This window comes from Pleurodeles waltl, chromosome 5 (genome assembly GCF_031143425.1).
Source record: "Pleurodeles waltl isolate 20211129_DDA chromosome 5, aPleWal1.hap1.20221129, whole genome shotgun sequence".
Classification (NCBI taxonomy): domain Eukaryota; kingdom Metazoa; phylum Chordata; class Amphibia; order Caudata; family Salamandridae; genus Pleurodeles; species Pleurodeles waltl.
This window is the reverse complement of record NC_090444.1, coordinates 1,610,924,864-1,610,941,644: the sequence shown is the minus strand read 5'-3', so window position 1 is coordinate 1,610,941,644 and position 16,781 is coordinate 1,610,924,864. Positions and strand designations below refer to the sequence as shown.

At 48.4% G+C, this 16,781-nt stretch overlaps 1 protein-coding gene across 4 annotated transcripts in view; it reads right to left on the bottom strand.

Moving 5' to 3' along the window:
• Positions 1–16,781, bottom strand: part of GREB1 (growth regulating estrogen receptor binding 1) — a 932,876-nt gene that overhangs the window by 455,863 nt on the left and 460,232 nt on the right. For all 4 annotated transcript variants that reach the window (XM_069235945.1, XM_069235948.1, XM_069235946.1 and 1 more), the window contains exons 14-15: positions 14,513–14,710; positions 14,236–14,416 (exon numbers count right to left, since the gene is read on the bottom strand). In XM_069235945.1, coding sequence (XP_069092046.1) covers positions 14,236–14,416; positions 14,513–14,710 — 379 coding nt within the window. The remainder of the gene's footprint in view (positions 1–14,235; positions 14,417–14,512; positions 14,711–16,781) is intronic.

Here is a 16,781-nt window from a genome sequence, read left to right as displayed (position 1 = left end):
ACTACAGCTAGGTGGGTAGTAGCTCCTACTCCTCCTGGACTCCCCTGTGACTCTTGGACTTGGTCCCCTCTCTCCACAGGTCTTCTTTCTCCAGGAATCCACCCCTGGTTTTCTTGCAGTCTTGTCTGGGTGTCTTCTTTTCCTCCTTTTGGGTGGTTTGGGGAAAATCCAGTGATTTACTCCTGGATTCCTGGTCGCTGGAGGGTACTGTGTTACTTACCTTTGTGGTTTGCTGGTACTCCCAGCTACCCTCTACATATTTTACTTACCTAGTTGGGGGTGCCATATTCGCATTCCATTTGTTTTTAGTATATGGTTTGTGCTCCCCATAGGGTCACTATTGTTTATTGCTGTTTGCACTGTTTTCTAACTTTTCTTTGCCTATTTCTGATTGCTAGTTGTAGGAAGTTGGCTCTGTATGTGCTATTTCAAAGTAAGGAATAGCATGCACAGAGTCCAAGGGTTCCCCTTAGAGGTAAGATAGTGGCAAAAAGAGATAATACTAATGCTCTATTTTGTGGTAGTGTGGTCGAGCAGTAGGCTTATCAAAGGAGTAGTGTTAAGCATTTGTTGTACATACACACAGGCAATAAATGAGGAACACACACTCAGAGACAAATCCAGCCAATAGGTTTTGTTATAGAAAAATATCTTTTCTTAGTTTATTTTAAGAACCACAGGTTCAAATTTTACATGTAATATCTCATTTGAAAGGTATTGCAGGTAAGTACTTTAGGAACTTTGAATCATTTCATTAGCATGTATACTTTTTACATAAAACACAATAAGCTGTTTTAAAAGTGGACACAGTGCAATTTTCACAGTTCCTGGGGGAGGTAAAGTAATGTTAGTTTTAACAGATAAGTAAGTCACTTACAGGTTTCAGTTTTTGGTCCAAGGTAGCCCACCGTTGGGGGTTCAGAGCAACCCCAAAGTTATCACACCAGCAGCTCAGGGCCGGTCAGGTGCAAAGGTCAAAGAGGTGCCCAAAACACATAGGCTTCAATGGAGAGAAGGGGGTGCCCCGGTTCCAGTCTGCCAGCAGGTAAGTACCCGCGTCTTCGGAGGGCAGACCAGGGGGGTTTTGTAGGGCACCGGGGGGGACACAAGTCAGCACAAAAAGTACACCCTCAGCAGCGCGGGGGCGGCCGGGTGCAGTGTGCAAACACGCGTCGGGTTTGTAATGGTTTTCAATGAGAGATCAAGGGATCTCTTCAGCGTCGCAGGCAGGAAAGGGGGGGGCTCCTCGGGGTAGCCACCACCTGGGCAAGGGAGAGGGCTTCCTGGGTGTCACTCCTGCACAGGAGTTCCGTTCCTTTAGGTGCTGGGGGCTGCGGGTGCAGGGTCTTTTCCAGCCGTCGGGAAATGGAGTTCAGACAGTCGTGGTCAGGGGTAGCCTGGGGATTCCCTCTGCAGGCGTCGCTGTGGGGGGTCAGGGGGGACAACTTTGGTTACTCACAGTCGTAGAGTCGCCGGAGGGTCCTCCCTGAAGCGTTGTTACTCCACCAGTCGAGTCGGGGTCGCCGGGTGCAGTGTTGCAAGTCTCACGCTTCTTGCGGGGAGTTGCAGGGGTCTTTAAATCTGCTACTTGAAACAAAGTTGCAGTTCTTTTGGAGCAGTGCCGCTGTCCTCAGGAGTTTCTAGTCTTTCTTGAAGCAGGGCAGTCCTCAGAGGATTCAGAGGTCGCTGGTCCCTTGGAAAGCATCGCTGGAGCAGGTTTCTTTGGAAGGCAGGAGACAGGCCGGTAGGACTGGGGCCAAAGCAGTTGGTGTCTTCTGTTCTTCCTCTGCAGGGGTTTTTCAGCTCAGCAGTCTTCTTCTTCAGGTAAGTTGCAGGAATCTAAATTCTTAGGTTCAGGGGAGCCCTTAAATACTAAATTTAAGGGCGTGTTTAGGTCTGGGGGGTTAGTAGCCAATGGCTACTAGCCCTGAGGGTGAGTACACCCTCTTTGTGCCTCCTCCCAAGGGGAGGGGGTCACATCCCTAATCCTATTGGGGGAATCCTCCATCTGCAAGATGGAGGATTTCTAAAAGTTAGAGTCACTTCAGCTCAGGACACCTTAGGGGCTGTCCTGACTGGCCAGTGACTCCTCCTTGTTGTTTTCTTTGTTTCCTCCGGCCTTGCCGCCAAAAGTGGGGGCTGTGGCCGGAGGGGGCGGGCAACTCCACTAGCTGGAGTGTCCTGCGGTGCTGTGACAAAGGGGTGAGCCTTTGAGGCTCACCGCCAGGTCTTACAGCTCCTGCCTGGGGGAGGTGTTAGCATCTACACCCAGTGCAGGCTTTGTTACTGGCCTCAGAGTGACAAAGGCACTCTCCCCATGGGGCCAGCAACATGTCTCTAGTGTGGCAGGCTGCTGGAACCAGTCAGCCTACACAGATAGTTGGTTAAAGTTTCAGGGGGCACCTCTAAGGTGCCCTCTGGAGTGTATTTCACAATAAAATGTACACTGGCATCAGTGTGCATTTATTGTGCTGAGAAGTTTGATACCAAACTTCCCAGTTTTCAGTGTAGCCATTATGGTGCTGTGGAGTTCATGTTTGACAGACTCCCAGACCATATACTCTTATGGCTACCCTGCATTTACAATGTCTAAGGTTTGGCTTAGACACTGTAGGGGCACAGTGCTCATGCACTGGTGACCTCACCTATGGTATAGTGCACCCTGCCTTAGGGCTGTAAGGCCTGCTAGAGGGGTGTCTTACCTATACTGCATAGGCAGTGAGAGGCTGGCATGGCACCCTGAGGGGAGTGCCATGTCGACTTACTCATTTTGTTCTCACTAGCACACACAAGCTGGTAAGCAGTGTGTCTGTGCTGAGTGAGGGGTCTCCAGGGTGGCATAAGACATGCTGCAGCCCTTAGAGACCTTCCCTGGCATCAGGGCCCTGGTACCAGAGGTACCAGTTACAAGGGACTTACCTGGATGCCAGGGTGTGCCAATTGTGGATACAAAAGTACAGGTTAGGGAAAGAACACTGGTGCTGGGGCCTGGTTAGCAGGCCTCAGCACACTTTCAATTCAAAACATAGCATCAGCAAAGGCAAAAAGTCAGGGGGTAACCATGCCAAGGAGGCATTTCCTTACACTAGTGTATAGATTTAGTGTACTACTAGCCTCTTAGTGGAGGGTTGGCCTTCTACTGTGTATTTTGTGGTATTGTGTTCCAAAAAATAAAGTGTTTTCTTTCAGGTGTGTAAGTGCTATGTAACTACAGTGGTATTGCGTGAGCTTTGCATGTCTCCTAGATAAGCCTTGGCTGCTCATCCACAGCTACCTCTAGAGAGCCTGTGTAGGAAGTTGGCTCTGTATGTGCTACTTCAAAGTAAGGAATAGCATGCACAGAGTCCAAGGGTTCCCCTTAGAGGTAAAATAGTGGTAAAAATAGATAATACTAATGCTCTATTTTGTGGTAGTGTGGTCGAGCAGTAGGCTTATCCAAGGAGTAGTGTTAAGCATTTGTTGTACATACACATAGACAATAAATGAGGTACACACACTCAGAGACAAATCCAGCCAATAGGTTTTGTTATAGAAAAATATCTTTTCTTAGTTTATTTTAAGAACCACAGGTTCAAATTCTACATGTAATATCTCATTCGAAAGGTATTGCAGGTAAGTACTTTAGGAACTTCAAATCATCAAAATTGCATGTATACTTTTCAAGTTATTCACAAATAGCTGTTTTAAAAGTGGACACTTAGTGCAATTTTCACAGTTCCTAGGGGAGGTAAGTATTTGTTAGGTTAACCAGGTAAGTAAGACACTTACAGGGCTTAGTTCTTGGTCCAAGGTAGCCCACCGTTGGGGGTTCAGAGCAACGCCAAAGTCACCACACCAGCAGCTCAGGGCCGGTCAGGTGCAGAGTTCAAAGTGGTGCCCAAAACACATAGGCTAGAATGGAGAGAAGGGGGTGCCCCGGTTCCGGTCTGCTTGCAGGTAAGTACCCGCGTCTTCGGAGGGCAGACCAGGGGGGGTTTTGTAGGGCACCGGGGGGGACACAAGCCCACACAGAAATTTCACCCTCAGCAGCGCGGGGGCGGCCGGGTGCAGTGTAGAAACAAGCGTCGGGTTTGTAATGGAAGTCAATGGGAGATCTAGGGATCTCTTCAGCGCTGCAGGCAGGCAAGGGGGGGGTTCCTCGGGGAAACCTCCACTTGATCAAGGGAGAGGGACTCCTGGGGGTCACTCCTCCAGTGAAAGTCCGGTCCTTCAGGTCCTGGGGGCTGCGGGTGCAGGGTCTCTCCCAGGTGTCGGGACTTAGGATTCAAAGAGTCGCGGTCAGGGGAAGCCTCGGGATTCCCTCTGCAGGCGGCGCTGTGGGGGCTCAGGGGGGACAGGTTTTTGTACTCACAGTCTTAGAGTAGTCCTGGGGTCCCTCCTGAGGTGTTGGATCGCCACCAGCCGAGTCGGGGTCGCCGGGTGCAGTGTTGCAAGTCTCACGCTTCTTGCGGGGAGCTTGCAGGGTTCTTTAAAGCTGCTGGAAACAAAGTTGCAGCTTTTCTTGGAGCAGGTCCGCTGTCCTCGGGAGTTTCTTGTCTTTTCGAAGCAGGGGCAGTCCTCAGAGGATGTCGAGGTCGCTGGTCCCTTTGGAAGGCGTCGCTGGAGCAGGATCTTTGGAAGGCAGGAGACAGGCCGGTGAGTTTCTGGGGCCAAGGCAGTTGTCGTCTTCTGGTCTTCCTCTGCAGGGGTTTTCAGCTAGGCAGTCCTTCTTCTAGTAGTTGCAGGAATCTGATTTTCTAGGGTTCAGGGTAGCCCTTAAATACTAAATTTAAGGGCGTGTTTAGGTCTGGGGGGTTAGTAGCCAATGGCTACTAGCCCTGAGAGTGGGTACACCCTCTTTGTGCCTCCTCCCAAGGGGAGGGGGTCACAATCCTAACCCTATTGGGGGAATCCTCCATCTGCAAGATGGAGGATTTCTAAAAGTTAGAGTCACCTCAGCTCAGGACACCTTAGGGGCTGTCCTGACTGGCCAGTGACTCCTCCTTGTTGCTTTCTTTGTTCCCTCCAGCCTTGCCGCCAAAAGTGGGGGCCGTGGCCGGAGGGGGCGGGCAACTCCACTAAGCTGGAGTGCCCTGCTGGGCTGTGACAAAGGGGTGAGCCTTTGAGGCTCACCGCCAGGTGTTACAGCTCCTGCCTGGGGGAGGTGTTAGCATCTCCACCCAGTGCAGGCTTTGTTACTGGCCTCAGAGTGACAAAGGCACTCTCCCCATGGGGCCAGCAACATGTCTCTGGTGTGGCAGGCTGCTGGAACTAGTCAGCCTACACAGACAGTCGGTTAAGTTTCAGGGGGCACCTCTAAGGTGCCCTCTGTGGTGTATTTTACAATAAAATGTACACTGGCATCAGTGTGCATTTATTGTGCTGAGAAGTTTGATACCAAACTTCCCAGTTTTCAGTGTAGCCATTATGGCGCTGTGGAGTTCGTGTTTGACAGACTCCCAGACCATATACTCTTATGGCTACCCTGCACTTACAATGTCTAAGGTTTTGTTTAGACACTGTAGGGGTACCATGCTCATGCACTGGTACCCTCACCTATGGTATAGTGCACCCTGCCTTAGGGCTGTAAGGCCTGCTAGAGGGGTGTCTTACCTATACTGCATAGGCAGTGAGAGGCTGGCATGGCACCCTGAGGGGAGTGCCATGTCGACTTACTCGTTTTGTCCTCACTAGCACACACAAGCTGGCAAGCAGTGTGTCTGTGCTGAGTGAGAGGTCTCCAGGGTGGCATAAGACATGCTGCAGCCCTTAGAGACCTTCCTTGGCATCTGGGCCCTTGGTACTAGAAGTACCAGTTACAAGGGACTTATCTGGATGCCAGGGTCTGCCAATTGTGGATACAAAAGTACAGGTTAGGGAAAGAACACTGGTGCTGGGGCCTGGTTAGCAGGCCTCAGCACACTTTCAATTGTAAACATAGCATCAGCAAAGGCAAAAAGTCAGGGGGCAACCATGCCAAGGAGGCATTTCCTTACACAACCCCCCCCCAAACGAAAGAGGATGAGACTAACCTTTCCCAAGAGAGTCTTCATTTTCTAAGTGGAAGAACCTGGAAAGGCCATCTGCATTGGCATGGGCAGTCCCAGGTCTGTGTTCCACTATAAAGTCCATTCCCTGTAGGGAGATGGACCACCTCAACAGTTTAGGATTTTCACCTTTCATTTGCATCAGCCATTTGAGAGGTCTGTGGTCAGTTTGAACTAGGAAGTGAGTCCCAAAGAGGTATGGTCTCAGCTTCTTCAGGGACCAAACCACAGCAAAGGCCTCCCTCTCAATGGCACTCCAACGCTGCTCCCTGGGGAGTAACCTCCTGCTAATGAAAGCAACAGGCTGGTCAAGGCCATCATCATTTGTTTGGGACAAAACTGCCCCTATCCCATGTTCAGAGGCATCAGTCTGCACAATGAACTGCTTAGAATAATCTGGAGCTTTTAGAACTGGTGCTGAGCACATTGCCTGTTTCAGGGTGTCAAAGGCCTGTTGGCATTCCACAGTCCAGTTCACTTTCTTGGGCATTTTCTTGGAGGTGAGTTCAGTGAGGGCTGTCACAATGGATCCATATCCCTTCACAAACCTCCTGTAATACCCAGTCAAGCCAAGGAATGCCCTGACTTGAGTCTGGGTTTTTGGAGCTACCCAGTCCAGAATAGTCTGGATCTTGGGTTGGAGTGGCTGAACTTGGCCTCCACCTACAAGGTGTCCCAAGTAAACCACAGTTCCCTGCCCTATCTGGCATTTGGATGCCTTGATAGAGAGGCCTGCAGATTGCAGAGCCTTCAAAACCTTCTTCAGGTGGACCAGGTGATCCTGCCAGGTGGAGCTAAAGACAGCAATATCATCAAGATAAGCTGTGCTAAAGGACTCCAAGCCAGCAAGGACTTGATTCACCAACCTTTGGAAGGTGGCAGGGGCATTCTTTAAACCAAAGGGCATAACAGTAAACTGATAATGCCCATCAGGTGTGGAGAATGCTGTTTTCTCTTTTGCTCCAGGTGCCATTTTTATTTGCCAGTACCCTGCTGTCAAGTCAAAGGTACTTAAGAATTTGGCAGCACCTAATTTATCTATGAGCTCATCAGCTCTTGGAATTGGATGAGCATCTGTCTTGGTGACAGAATTGAGCCTTCTGTAGTCCACACAAAACCTCATCTCTTTCTTTCCATCTTTGGTGTGAGGTTTGGGGACTAAGACCACTGGGCTAGCCCAGGGGCTGTCAGAGCGCACAATTACTCCCAATTCCAGCATCTTGTGGACTTCCACCTTGATGCTTTCCTTAACATGGTCAGATTGTCTAAAGATTTTGTTTTTGACAGGCATGCTGTCTCCTGTGTCCACATCATGGGTACACAGGTGTGTCTGACCAGGGGTTAAGGAGAAGAGTTCAGGAAACTGTTGTAGGACTCTCCTACAATCAGCTTGCTGTTGGCCAGAGAGGGTGTCTGAGTAGATCACTCCATCTACTGTGCCATCTTTTGGGTCTGATGACAGAAGATCAGGGAGAGGTTCACTCTCTGCCTCCTGATCCTCATCTGTTACCATCAACAGATTCACATCAGCCCTGTCATGGAAGAGCTTAAGGCGGTTCACATGGATCACCCTCTTGGGGCTCCTGCTTGTGCCCAGGTCCACCAAGTAGGTGACCTGACTCTTCCTTTCTAGTACTGGGTAAGGGCCACTCCATTTGTCCTGGAGTGCCCTGGGAGCCACAGGCTCCAGAACCCAGACTTTCTGCCCTGGTTGGAACTCAACCAGTGCAGCCTTTTGGTCATACCAAAACTTCTGGAGCTGTTGGCTGGCCTCAAGGTTTTTGGTTGCCTTTTCCATGTACTCTGCCATTCTAGAGCGAAGGCCAAGTACATAGTCCACTATGTCCTGTTTAGGCTCATGGAGAGGTCTCTCCCAGCCTTCTTTAACAAGGGCAAGTGGTCCCCTTACAGGATGACCAAACCGAAGTTCAAAGGGTGGGAATCCTACTCCCTTCTGTGGCACCTCTCTGTAAGCGAAAAGCAGACATGGTAAGAGGACATCCCATCTCCTTTTGAGTTTTTCTGGGAGCCCCATGATCATGCCTTTTAATGTCTTGTTGAATCTCTCAACTAAGCCATTAGTTTGTGGATGGTATGGTGTAGTGAATTTGTAAGTCACTCCACACTCATTCCACATGTGTTTTAGGTATGCTGACATGAAGTTGGTACCTCTGTCAGACACCACCTCCTTAGGGAAACCCACTCTGGTAAAGATACCAATGAGGGCCTTGGCTACTGCAGGGGCAGTAGTCGACCTAAGGGGAATAGCTTCAGGATACCTGGTAGCATGATCCACTACTACCAGGATATACATATTTCCTGAGGCTGTGGGAGGTTCTAGTGGACCAACTATGTCCACACCCACTCTTTCAAAGGGAACCCCCACCACTGGAAGTGGAATGAGGGGGGCCTTTGGATGCCCACCTGTCTTACCACTGGCTTGACAGGTGGGGCAGGAGAGGCAAAACTCCTTAACCATGTTGGACATATTGGGCCAGTAGAAGTGGTTGACTAACCTCTCCCACGTCTTGGTTTGTCCCAAATGTCCAGCAAGGGGAATGTCATGGGCCAATGTTAGGATGAACTTCCTGAACAGCTGAGGCACTACCACTCTCCTAGTGGCACCAGGTTTGGGGTCTCTGGCCTCAGTGTACAGGAGTCCATCTTCCCAATAGACCCTATGTGTTCCATTTTTCTTGCCTTTGGACTCTTCAGCAGCTTGCTGCCTAAGGCCTTCAAGAGAGGGACAGGTTTCTTGTCCCTTACACAGCTCCTCCCTTGAGGGTCCCCCTGGGCCTAAGAGCTCAACCTGATAAGGTTCAAGCTCCAAAGGCTCAGTTCCCTCAGAGGGCAGAACTTCTTCCTGAGAAGAGAGGTTCCCTTTCTTTTGCTGTGTTGCAGTTGGTTTCCCAACTGACTTTCCTGTTCTCTTGGTAGGCTGGGCCATTTTTCCAGACTCCAGCTCTACTTTTTCACCCTGTGCCTTGCATTGTGCTCTTGTTTTCACACACACCAGTTCAGGGATACCCAGCATTGCTGCATGGGTTTTTAGTTCTACCTCAGCCCATGCTGAGGACTCCAGGTCATTTCCAAGCAGACAGTCCACTGGGATATTTGAGGAGACCACCACCTGTTTCAGGCCATTGACCCCTCCCCATTCTAAAGTAACCATTGCCATGGGATGTACTTTTCTCTGATTGTCAGCGTTGGTGACTGTGTAAGTTTTTCCAGTCAGGTATTGGCCAGGGGAAACCAGTTTCTCTGTCACCATGGTGACACTGGCACCTGTATCCCTCAGGCCCTCTATTCTAGTCCCATTAATTAAGAGTTGCTGTCTGTATTTTTGCATGTTAGGCGGCCAGACAGCTAGTGTGGCTAAATCCACCCCACCCTCAGAAACTAGAGTAGCTTCAGTGTGGACCCTGATTTGCTCTGGGCACACTGTTGATCCCACTTGGAGACTAGCCATACCAGTGTTACCTGGATGGGAGTTTGGAGTGGAACCTTTCTTGGGACAGGCCTTGTCTCCAGTTTGGTGTCCATGCTGTTTACAGCTATGACACCAGGCCTTTTTGGGATCAAAGTTTTTACCCTTGTACCCATTGTTTTGTGAAGAGGCTCTGGGCCCACCCTCCTGTGCAGGTTTTTGGGGGCCTGTAGAAGACTCTTTACTATTTTTAGTTTTGGTTGTCTCATCACCCTTCCCCTGGGGAGTCTTTGTGACCCCTTTCTTTTGGTCACCCCCTGTTGAAGTCTTGGACACCCTTGTCTTGACCCAATGGTCCGCCTTCTTTCCCAATTCTTGGGGAGCAATTGGTCCTAGGTCTACCAGATGCTGATGCAGTTTATCATTGAAACAATTACTTAACAGGTGTTCTTTCACAAATAAATTGTACAGCCCATCATAATTACTTACACCACTGCCTTGAATCCAACCATCTAGTGTTTTCACTGAGTAGTCAACAAAGTCAACCCAGGTCTGGCTCGAGGATTTTTGAGTGCCCCTGAACCTAATCCTGTACTCCTCAGTGGAGAATCCAAAGCCCTCAATCAGGGTACCCTTCATGAGGTCATAAGATTCTGCATCTTTTCCAGAGAGTGTGAGGAGTCTATCCCTACACTTTCCAGTGAACATTTCCCAAAGGAGAGCACCCCAGTGAGATCTGTTCACTTTTCTGGTTACACAAGCCCTCTCAAAAGCTGTGAACCACTTGGTGATGTCATCACCATCTTCAAATTTTGTCACAATCCCTTTGGGGATTTTTAACATGTCAGGAGAATCTCTGACCCTATTTATATTGCTGCCACCATTGATGGGTCCTAGGCCCATCTCTTGTCTTTCCCTTTCTATGGCTAGGAGCTGTCTCTCTAAAGCCAATCTTTTGGCAATCCTGGCTAACAGGAGGTCATCTTCACTGAGAGCATCCTCAGTGATTTCAGAAATGTGGGACCCTCCTGTGAGGGACTCACTATTTCTGACTAACACAGTTGGAGACAGGACTTGAGGGGTCCTGTTCTCCCTATTTAGGACTGGAGGAGGGACATTGGCCTCCAAGTCACTAATTTCTTCCTCTGTGAGGTCATCATCAGAGGGGTTGGCTTTTTCAAACTCTGCCAACAGCTCCTGGAGCTGAATTTTGGTAGGTCTGGAGCCAATGGTTATTTTTTTGATATTACAGAGAGACCTTAGCTCCCTCATCTTAAGATGGAGGTAAGGTGTGGTGTCGAGTTCCACCACATTCATCTCTGTATCAGACATTATTTTGCTAAGAGTTGGAAGACTTTTTAAAGAATCTAAAACTGTTTCTAGAATCTAATTTCAAACTTTTAACAAACTTTTAAACTCTAAAAGACAATGCTAAACAGGGACTTAACACACAAGGCCCTAGCAGGACTTTTAAGAATTTAGAAAAATGTCAAATTGCAAAAATGAATTTCTAATGACAATTTTGGAATTTGTCGTGTGATCAGGTATTGGCTGAGTAGTCCAGCAAATGCAAAGTCTTGTACCCCACCGCTGATCCACCAATGTAGGAAGTTGGCTCTGTATGTGCTACTTCAAAGTAAGGAATAGCATGCACAGAGTCCAAGGGTTCCCCTTAGAGGTAAAATAGTGGTAAAAATAGATAATACTAATGCTCTATTTTGTGGTAGTGTGGTCGAGCAGTAGGCTTATCCAAGGAGTAGTGTTAAGCATTTGTTGTACATACACATAGACAATAAATGAGGTACACACACTCAGAGACAAATCCAGCCAATAGGTTTTTATATAGAAAAATATCTTTTCTTAGTTTATTTTAAGAACCACAGGTTCAAATTCTACATGTAATATCTCATTCGAAAGGTATTGCAGGTAAGTACTTTAGGAACTTCAAATCATCAAAATTGCATGTATACTTTTCAAGTTATTCACAAATAGCTGTTTTAAAAGTGGACACAGTGCAATTTTCACAGTTCCTAGGGGAGGTAAGTATTTGTTAGGTTAACCAGGTAAGTAAGACACTTACAGGGCTTAGTTCTTGGTCCAAGGTAGCCCACCGTTGGGGGTTCAGAGCAACCCCAAAGTCACCACACCAGCAGCTCAGGGCCGGTCAGGTGCAGAGTTCAAAGTGGTGCCCAAAACACATAGGCTAGAATGGAGAGAAGGGGGTGCCCCGGTTCCGGTCTGCTTGCAGGTAAGTACCCGCGTCTTCGGAGGGCAGACCAGGGGGGGTTTTGTAGGGCACCGGGGGGGACACAAGCCCACACAGAAATTTCACCCTCAGCAGCGCGGGGGCGGCCGGGTGCAGTGTAGAAACAAGCGTCGGGTTTGTAATGGAAGTCAATGGGAGATCTAGGGATCGCTTCAGCGCTGCAGGCAGGCAAGGGGGGGGTTCCTCGGGGAAACCTCCACTTGATCAAGGGAGAGGGACTCCTGGGGGTCACTCCTCCAGTGAAAGTCCGGTCCTTCAGGTCCTGGGGGCTGCGGGTGCAGGGTCTCTCCCAGGTGTCGGGACTTAGGATTCAAAGAGTCGCGGTCAGGGGAAGCCTCGGGATTCCCTCTGCAGGCGGCGCTGTGGGGGCTCAGGGGGGACAGGTTTTTGTACTCACAGTCTTAGAGTAGTCCTGGGGTCCCTCCTGAGGTGTTGGATCGCCACCAGCCGAGTCGGGGTCGCCGGGTGCAGTGTTGCAAGTCTCACGCTTCTTGCGGGGAGCTTGCAGGGTTCTTTAAAGCTGCTGGAACAAAGTTGCAGCTTTTCTTGGAACAGGTCCGCTGTCCTCGGGAGTTTCTTGTCTTTTCGAAGCAGGGGCAGTCCTCAGAGGATGTCGAGGTCGCTGGTCCCTTTGGAAGGCGTCGCTGGAGCAGGATCTTTGGAAGGCAGGAGACAGGCCGGTGAGTTTCTGGGGCCAAGGCAGTTGTCGTCTTCTGGTCTTCCTCTGCAGGGGTTTTCAGCTAGGCAGTCCTTCTTCTTGTAGTTGCAGGAATCTGATTTTCTAGGGTTCAGGGTAGCCCTTAAATACTAAATTTAAGGGCGTGTTTAGGTCTGGGGGGTTAGTAGCCAATGGCTACTAGCCCTGAGAGTGGGTACACCCTCTTTGTGCCTCCTCCCAAGGGGAGGGGGTCACAATCCTAACCCTATTGGGGGAATCCTCCATCTGCAAGATGGAGGATTTCTAAAAGTTAGAGTCACCTCAGCTCAGGACACCTTAGGGGCTGTCCTGACTGGCCAGTGACTCCTCCTTGTTGCTTTCTTTGTTCCCTCCAGCCTTGCCGCCAAAAGTGGGGGCCGTGGCCGGAGGGGGCGGGCAACTCCACTAAGCTGGAGTGCCCTGCTGGGCTGTGACAAAGGGGTGAGCCTTTGAGGCTCACCGCCAGGTGTTACAGCTCCTGCCTGGGGGAGGTGTTAGCATCTCCACCCAGTGCAGGCTTTGTTACTGGCCTCAGAGTGACAAAGGCACTCTCCCCATGGGGCCAGCAACATGTCTCTGGTGTGGCAGGCTGCTGGAACTAGTCAGCCTACACAGACAGTCGGTTAAGTTTCAGGGGGCACCTCTAAGGTGCCCTCTGTGGTGTATTTTACAATAAAATGTACACTGGCATCAGTGTGCATTTATTGTGCTGAGAAGTTTGATACCAAACTTCCCAGTTTTCAGTGTAGCCATTATGGTGCTGTGGAGTTCGTGTTTGACAGACTCCCAGACCATATACTCTTATGGCTACCCTGCACTTACAATGTCTAAGGTTTTGTTTAGACACTGTAGGGGTACCATGCTCATGCACTGGTACCCTCACCTATGGTATAGTGCACCCTGCCTTAGGGCTGTAAGGCCTGCTAGAGGGGTGTCTTACCTATACTGCATAGGCAGTGAGAGGCTGGCATGGCACCCTGAGGGGAGTGCCATGTCGACTTACTCGTTTTGTCCTCACTAGCACACACAAGCTGGCAAGCAGTGTGTCTGTGCTGAGTGAGAGGTCTCCAGGGTGGCATAAAACATGCTGCAGCCCTTAGAGACCTTCCTTGGCATCAGGGCCCTTGGTACTAGAAGTACCAGTTACAAGGGACTTATCTGGATGCCAGGGTCTGCCAATTGTGGATACAAAAGTACAGGTTAGGGAAAGAACACTGGTGCTGGGGCCTGGTTAGCAGGCCTCAGCACACTTTCAATTGTAAACATAGCATCAGCAAAGGCAAAAAGTCAGGGGGCAACCATGCCAAGGAGGCATTTCCTTACAGCCTGGCTTCTAGACACTGCATACACTTCACTAAGAGGTGATACCTGGACCTGGTATAAGGTGTAAGTACCTTAGTTACCCACAACACACTAGGCCAGCTTCCTACAAGCACCATCCCTTCACTAAGTGAGACTCCAGAGTTAAAGAAGCAGACGTATTGAGCAAAATTGTGGCTCACTCTGCATTCTGACCATAAATATTGGAAAATATCAGTACACCCTTCTCTTCAGTGTTAGACTAAAGTGTCTGATATAATGATATAGGTTGTTACTAGGAGTGTCAGCTGATTGTGTTCATGCAAGAAGAGTACATACTATCACTGCATTATTCAGTTCACTATTAAAACTCTGTGATCTTTGAAGGCAATCTATATGGGAGCTAGAAACAGTCATGTGGGATGCGAGTAAATTTCTTAGCTTCTGGCTATTAATCTTCTGGAAAGATTATCAACTGACTATGAACCAATCACCATGCAAATCTTGTGACTGACCTTACCTCCCAAGATCCCAATGTGCGTGGTCGTGGATAAGTAGAAATAACGTGTGTGGATTCTGCATGGATCTGTGTAGAAAAGCTTTAAATTTAGTCTGAGCATCTGAGTCTAATTTAGTTACATATTGTTCCATCCGCTGTTTTGTTAAGTGGTCCTTCTCTAGACCAAGCTCCGAAAGAACTCCTATTGAGGGAGAAGAAGTGAACATCATTAATGGTGAACATAGCAGAAAGTGATTTTGGAAGATGTATAAAATAGCTCACAATACTGACAACCTACCGGAATATGCAAGATGAAACAGTGTTTGCTGATAAGTCACTTCCGATGGAGGAACACAAATAAGAAAATCAACCTTTTCAAAAGAACCCAGATCAAGGTTCAAGGTGCTGGAGTCTGCAATCGAGCATATGTGAGACAGCAATTTCTGTGCCATTGCTATCTGAGAAGGACGGATTTCATGCCATTCAACATTATAACCTGAAAGCAAAGGAAACATGTTTAGTTGAATATTATGGCCCATGCTGACTTGCATGTGTAGTAGTGTGTTTAAAATACTTTATTTGTTTCAGTTTAATTTCTAGGTGTTTGTAGCCACGAAGATTAAAATAGTCTGATATTCCCGTAAGAACAGACCTTGTTGCTATTAGAATTTCGTAGAGCTTTGAGTGTTGATAGCGGAAGCAGCAATGATCCAGCTTGAGAATCCTGTAGGATGCTGGCTATCTTTGTAGTGGACCAATGTAGGTGTACACCATGCATATAGCACAGACGACCCTTAATGGCTGACAGGGGTTTAAATAATACTCCTAAATGTTCTCTTGTTGTGGTAGTGCGGGCAAGCAGTTTAGACTTATCAGAGGATAGTGTTTAGCATTTATTGCACACACAGAACCTGTAAGTGAGACACACACTCAAAAAAGAAATCCGACACCAATTTATGAAGATAACATAGATTTTTATACAACTTTAGACACCAAGATCATTTTAATTGGGTATGTACTTTTCAAGTTATCAGTTTTTAAATCACAATAAAAAACACTTGTATTAACTCTAATGTGGTAATGTTATCCTACGGGAAAAGCCACATGTACTACATACAGCTACTTAGAAGCAACATACAGGACCAATCTTCTGGAGTTAAGGTAAGTATGGGGCCGGGTCCAAGGCAGCACGAATAGGTCAATTCAGTTGGCTCTGGGGCATCCAGGTGCCCTAATGTTATCCTATAGGAAAATAAACAGCATTCGGGCACTTAGAAATGACTTACACGCCAGTTTTCAGGAGTTATCCTATGGGAAAGAAACATGTACTGCATATAGGTACTTGCCAACGACTTACAGGACTGTTCTTCTGAGCTTAAGGTAAGTCCAAGGTAATACCAAAAGGTGACTTTGGGAGCGATTGGGGCGTCGGGGTGCAGAGGTGCTTTTCAGCCTAGGGTGCCCTAATGTTTTTCTATAGGAAAGAAATCGACATTGGATTCGGGTACAGCGCAACGACTTCCAGGACTGTTCGTCTGGACTTGAGGTTAGTATGCTGCAAGGTCCGAGGCCACGCCAACAGTTCATCTCGAGTGGGGCCTGGGGCGTCCGGATGCAAAGGTGTGTTACGGCGTCAGGTATCCCATTCACTTTAATTGAGATTGGTCTGGTCAGAAAGAGGCTGCAAGCAGGGACTGGGCAGCAAGTCCGGGGGAACCCACAGGGTGGCTTGACCCATGAGATCTGCGGGCACATAGGGACACCGTTGGCCCACTTCTCCTCAGGCTATGGGCTCAGGCACAGTGGTGTCTTTTTGCATCAGGTTCCAGTAAAGGGTTTCCTCGCGGTTGCAGGGGGCCTGCATAAAGCGACTGCAAGCTTCATTGGGAAGTCCACAGTTGGCAAACTCAGGGTGGGCTTCATTTCTGGATGGCCTGGGAACCACAGTGACATGGTTGGCCCACTTCAGCTTAAGCTAGATGGCTCAGGTGCAGTGGTGATGTCCGGTGTCAGGTTTTAGCAGTCCCAGGTTGTAGGAAGTTGGCTCTGTATGTGCTATTTCAAAGTAAGGAATAGCATGCACAGAGTCCAAGGGTTCCCCTTAGAGGTAAAATAGTGGTAAAAATAGATAATACTAATGCTCTATTTTGTGGTAGTGTGGTCGAGCAGTAGGCTTATCCAAGGAGTAGTGTTAAGCATTTGTTGTACATACACATAGACAATAAATGAGGTACACACACTCAGAGACAAATCCAGCCAATAGGTTTTTATATAGAAAAATATATTTTCTTAGTTTATTTTAAGAACCACAGGTTCAAATTCTACATGTAATATCTCATTCGAAAGGTATTGCAGGTAAGTACTTTAGGAACTTCAAATCATCAAAATTGCATGTATACTTTTCAAGTTATTCACAAATAGCTGTTTTAAAAGTGGACACAGTGCAATTTTCACAGTTCCTAGGGGAGGTAAGTATTTGTTAGGTTAACCAGGTAAGTAAGACACTTACAGGGCTTAGTTCTTGGTCCAAGGTAGCCCACCGTTGGGGGTTCAGAGCAAACCCAAAG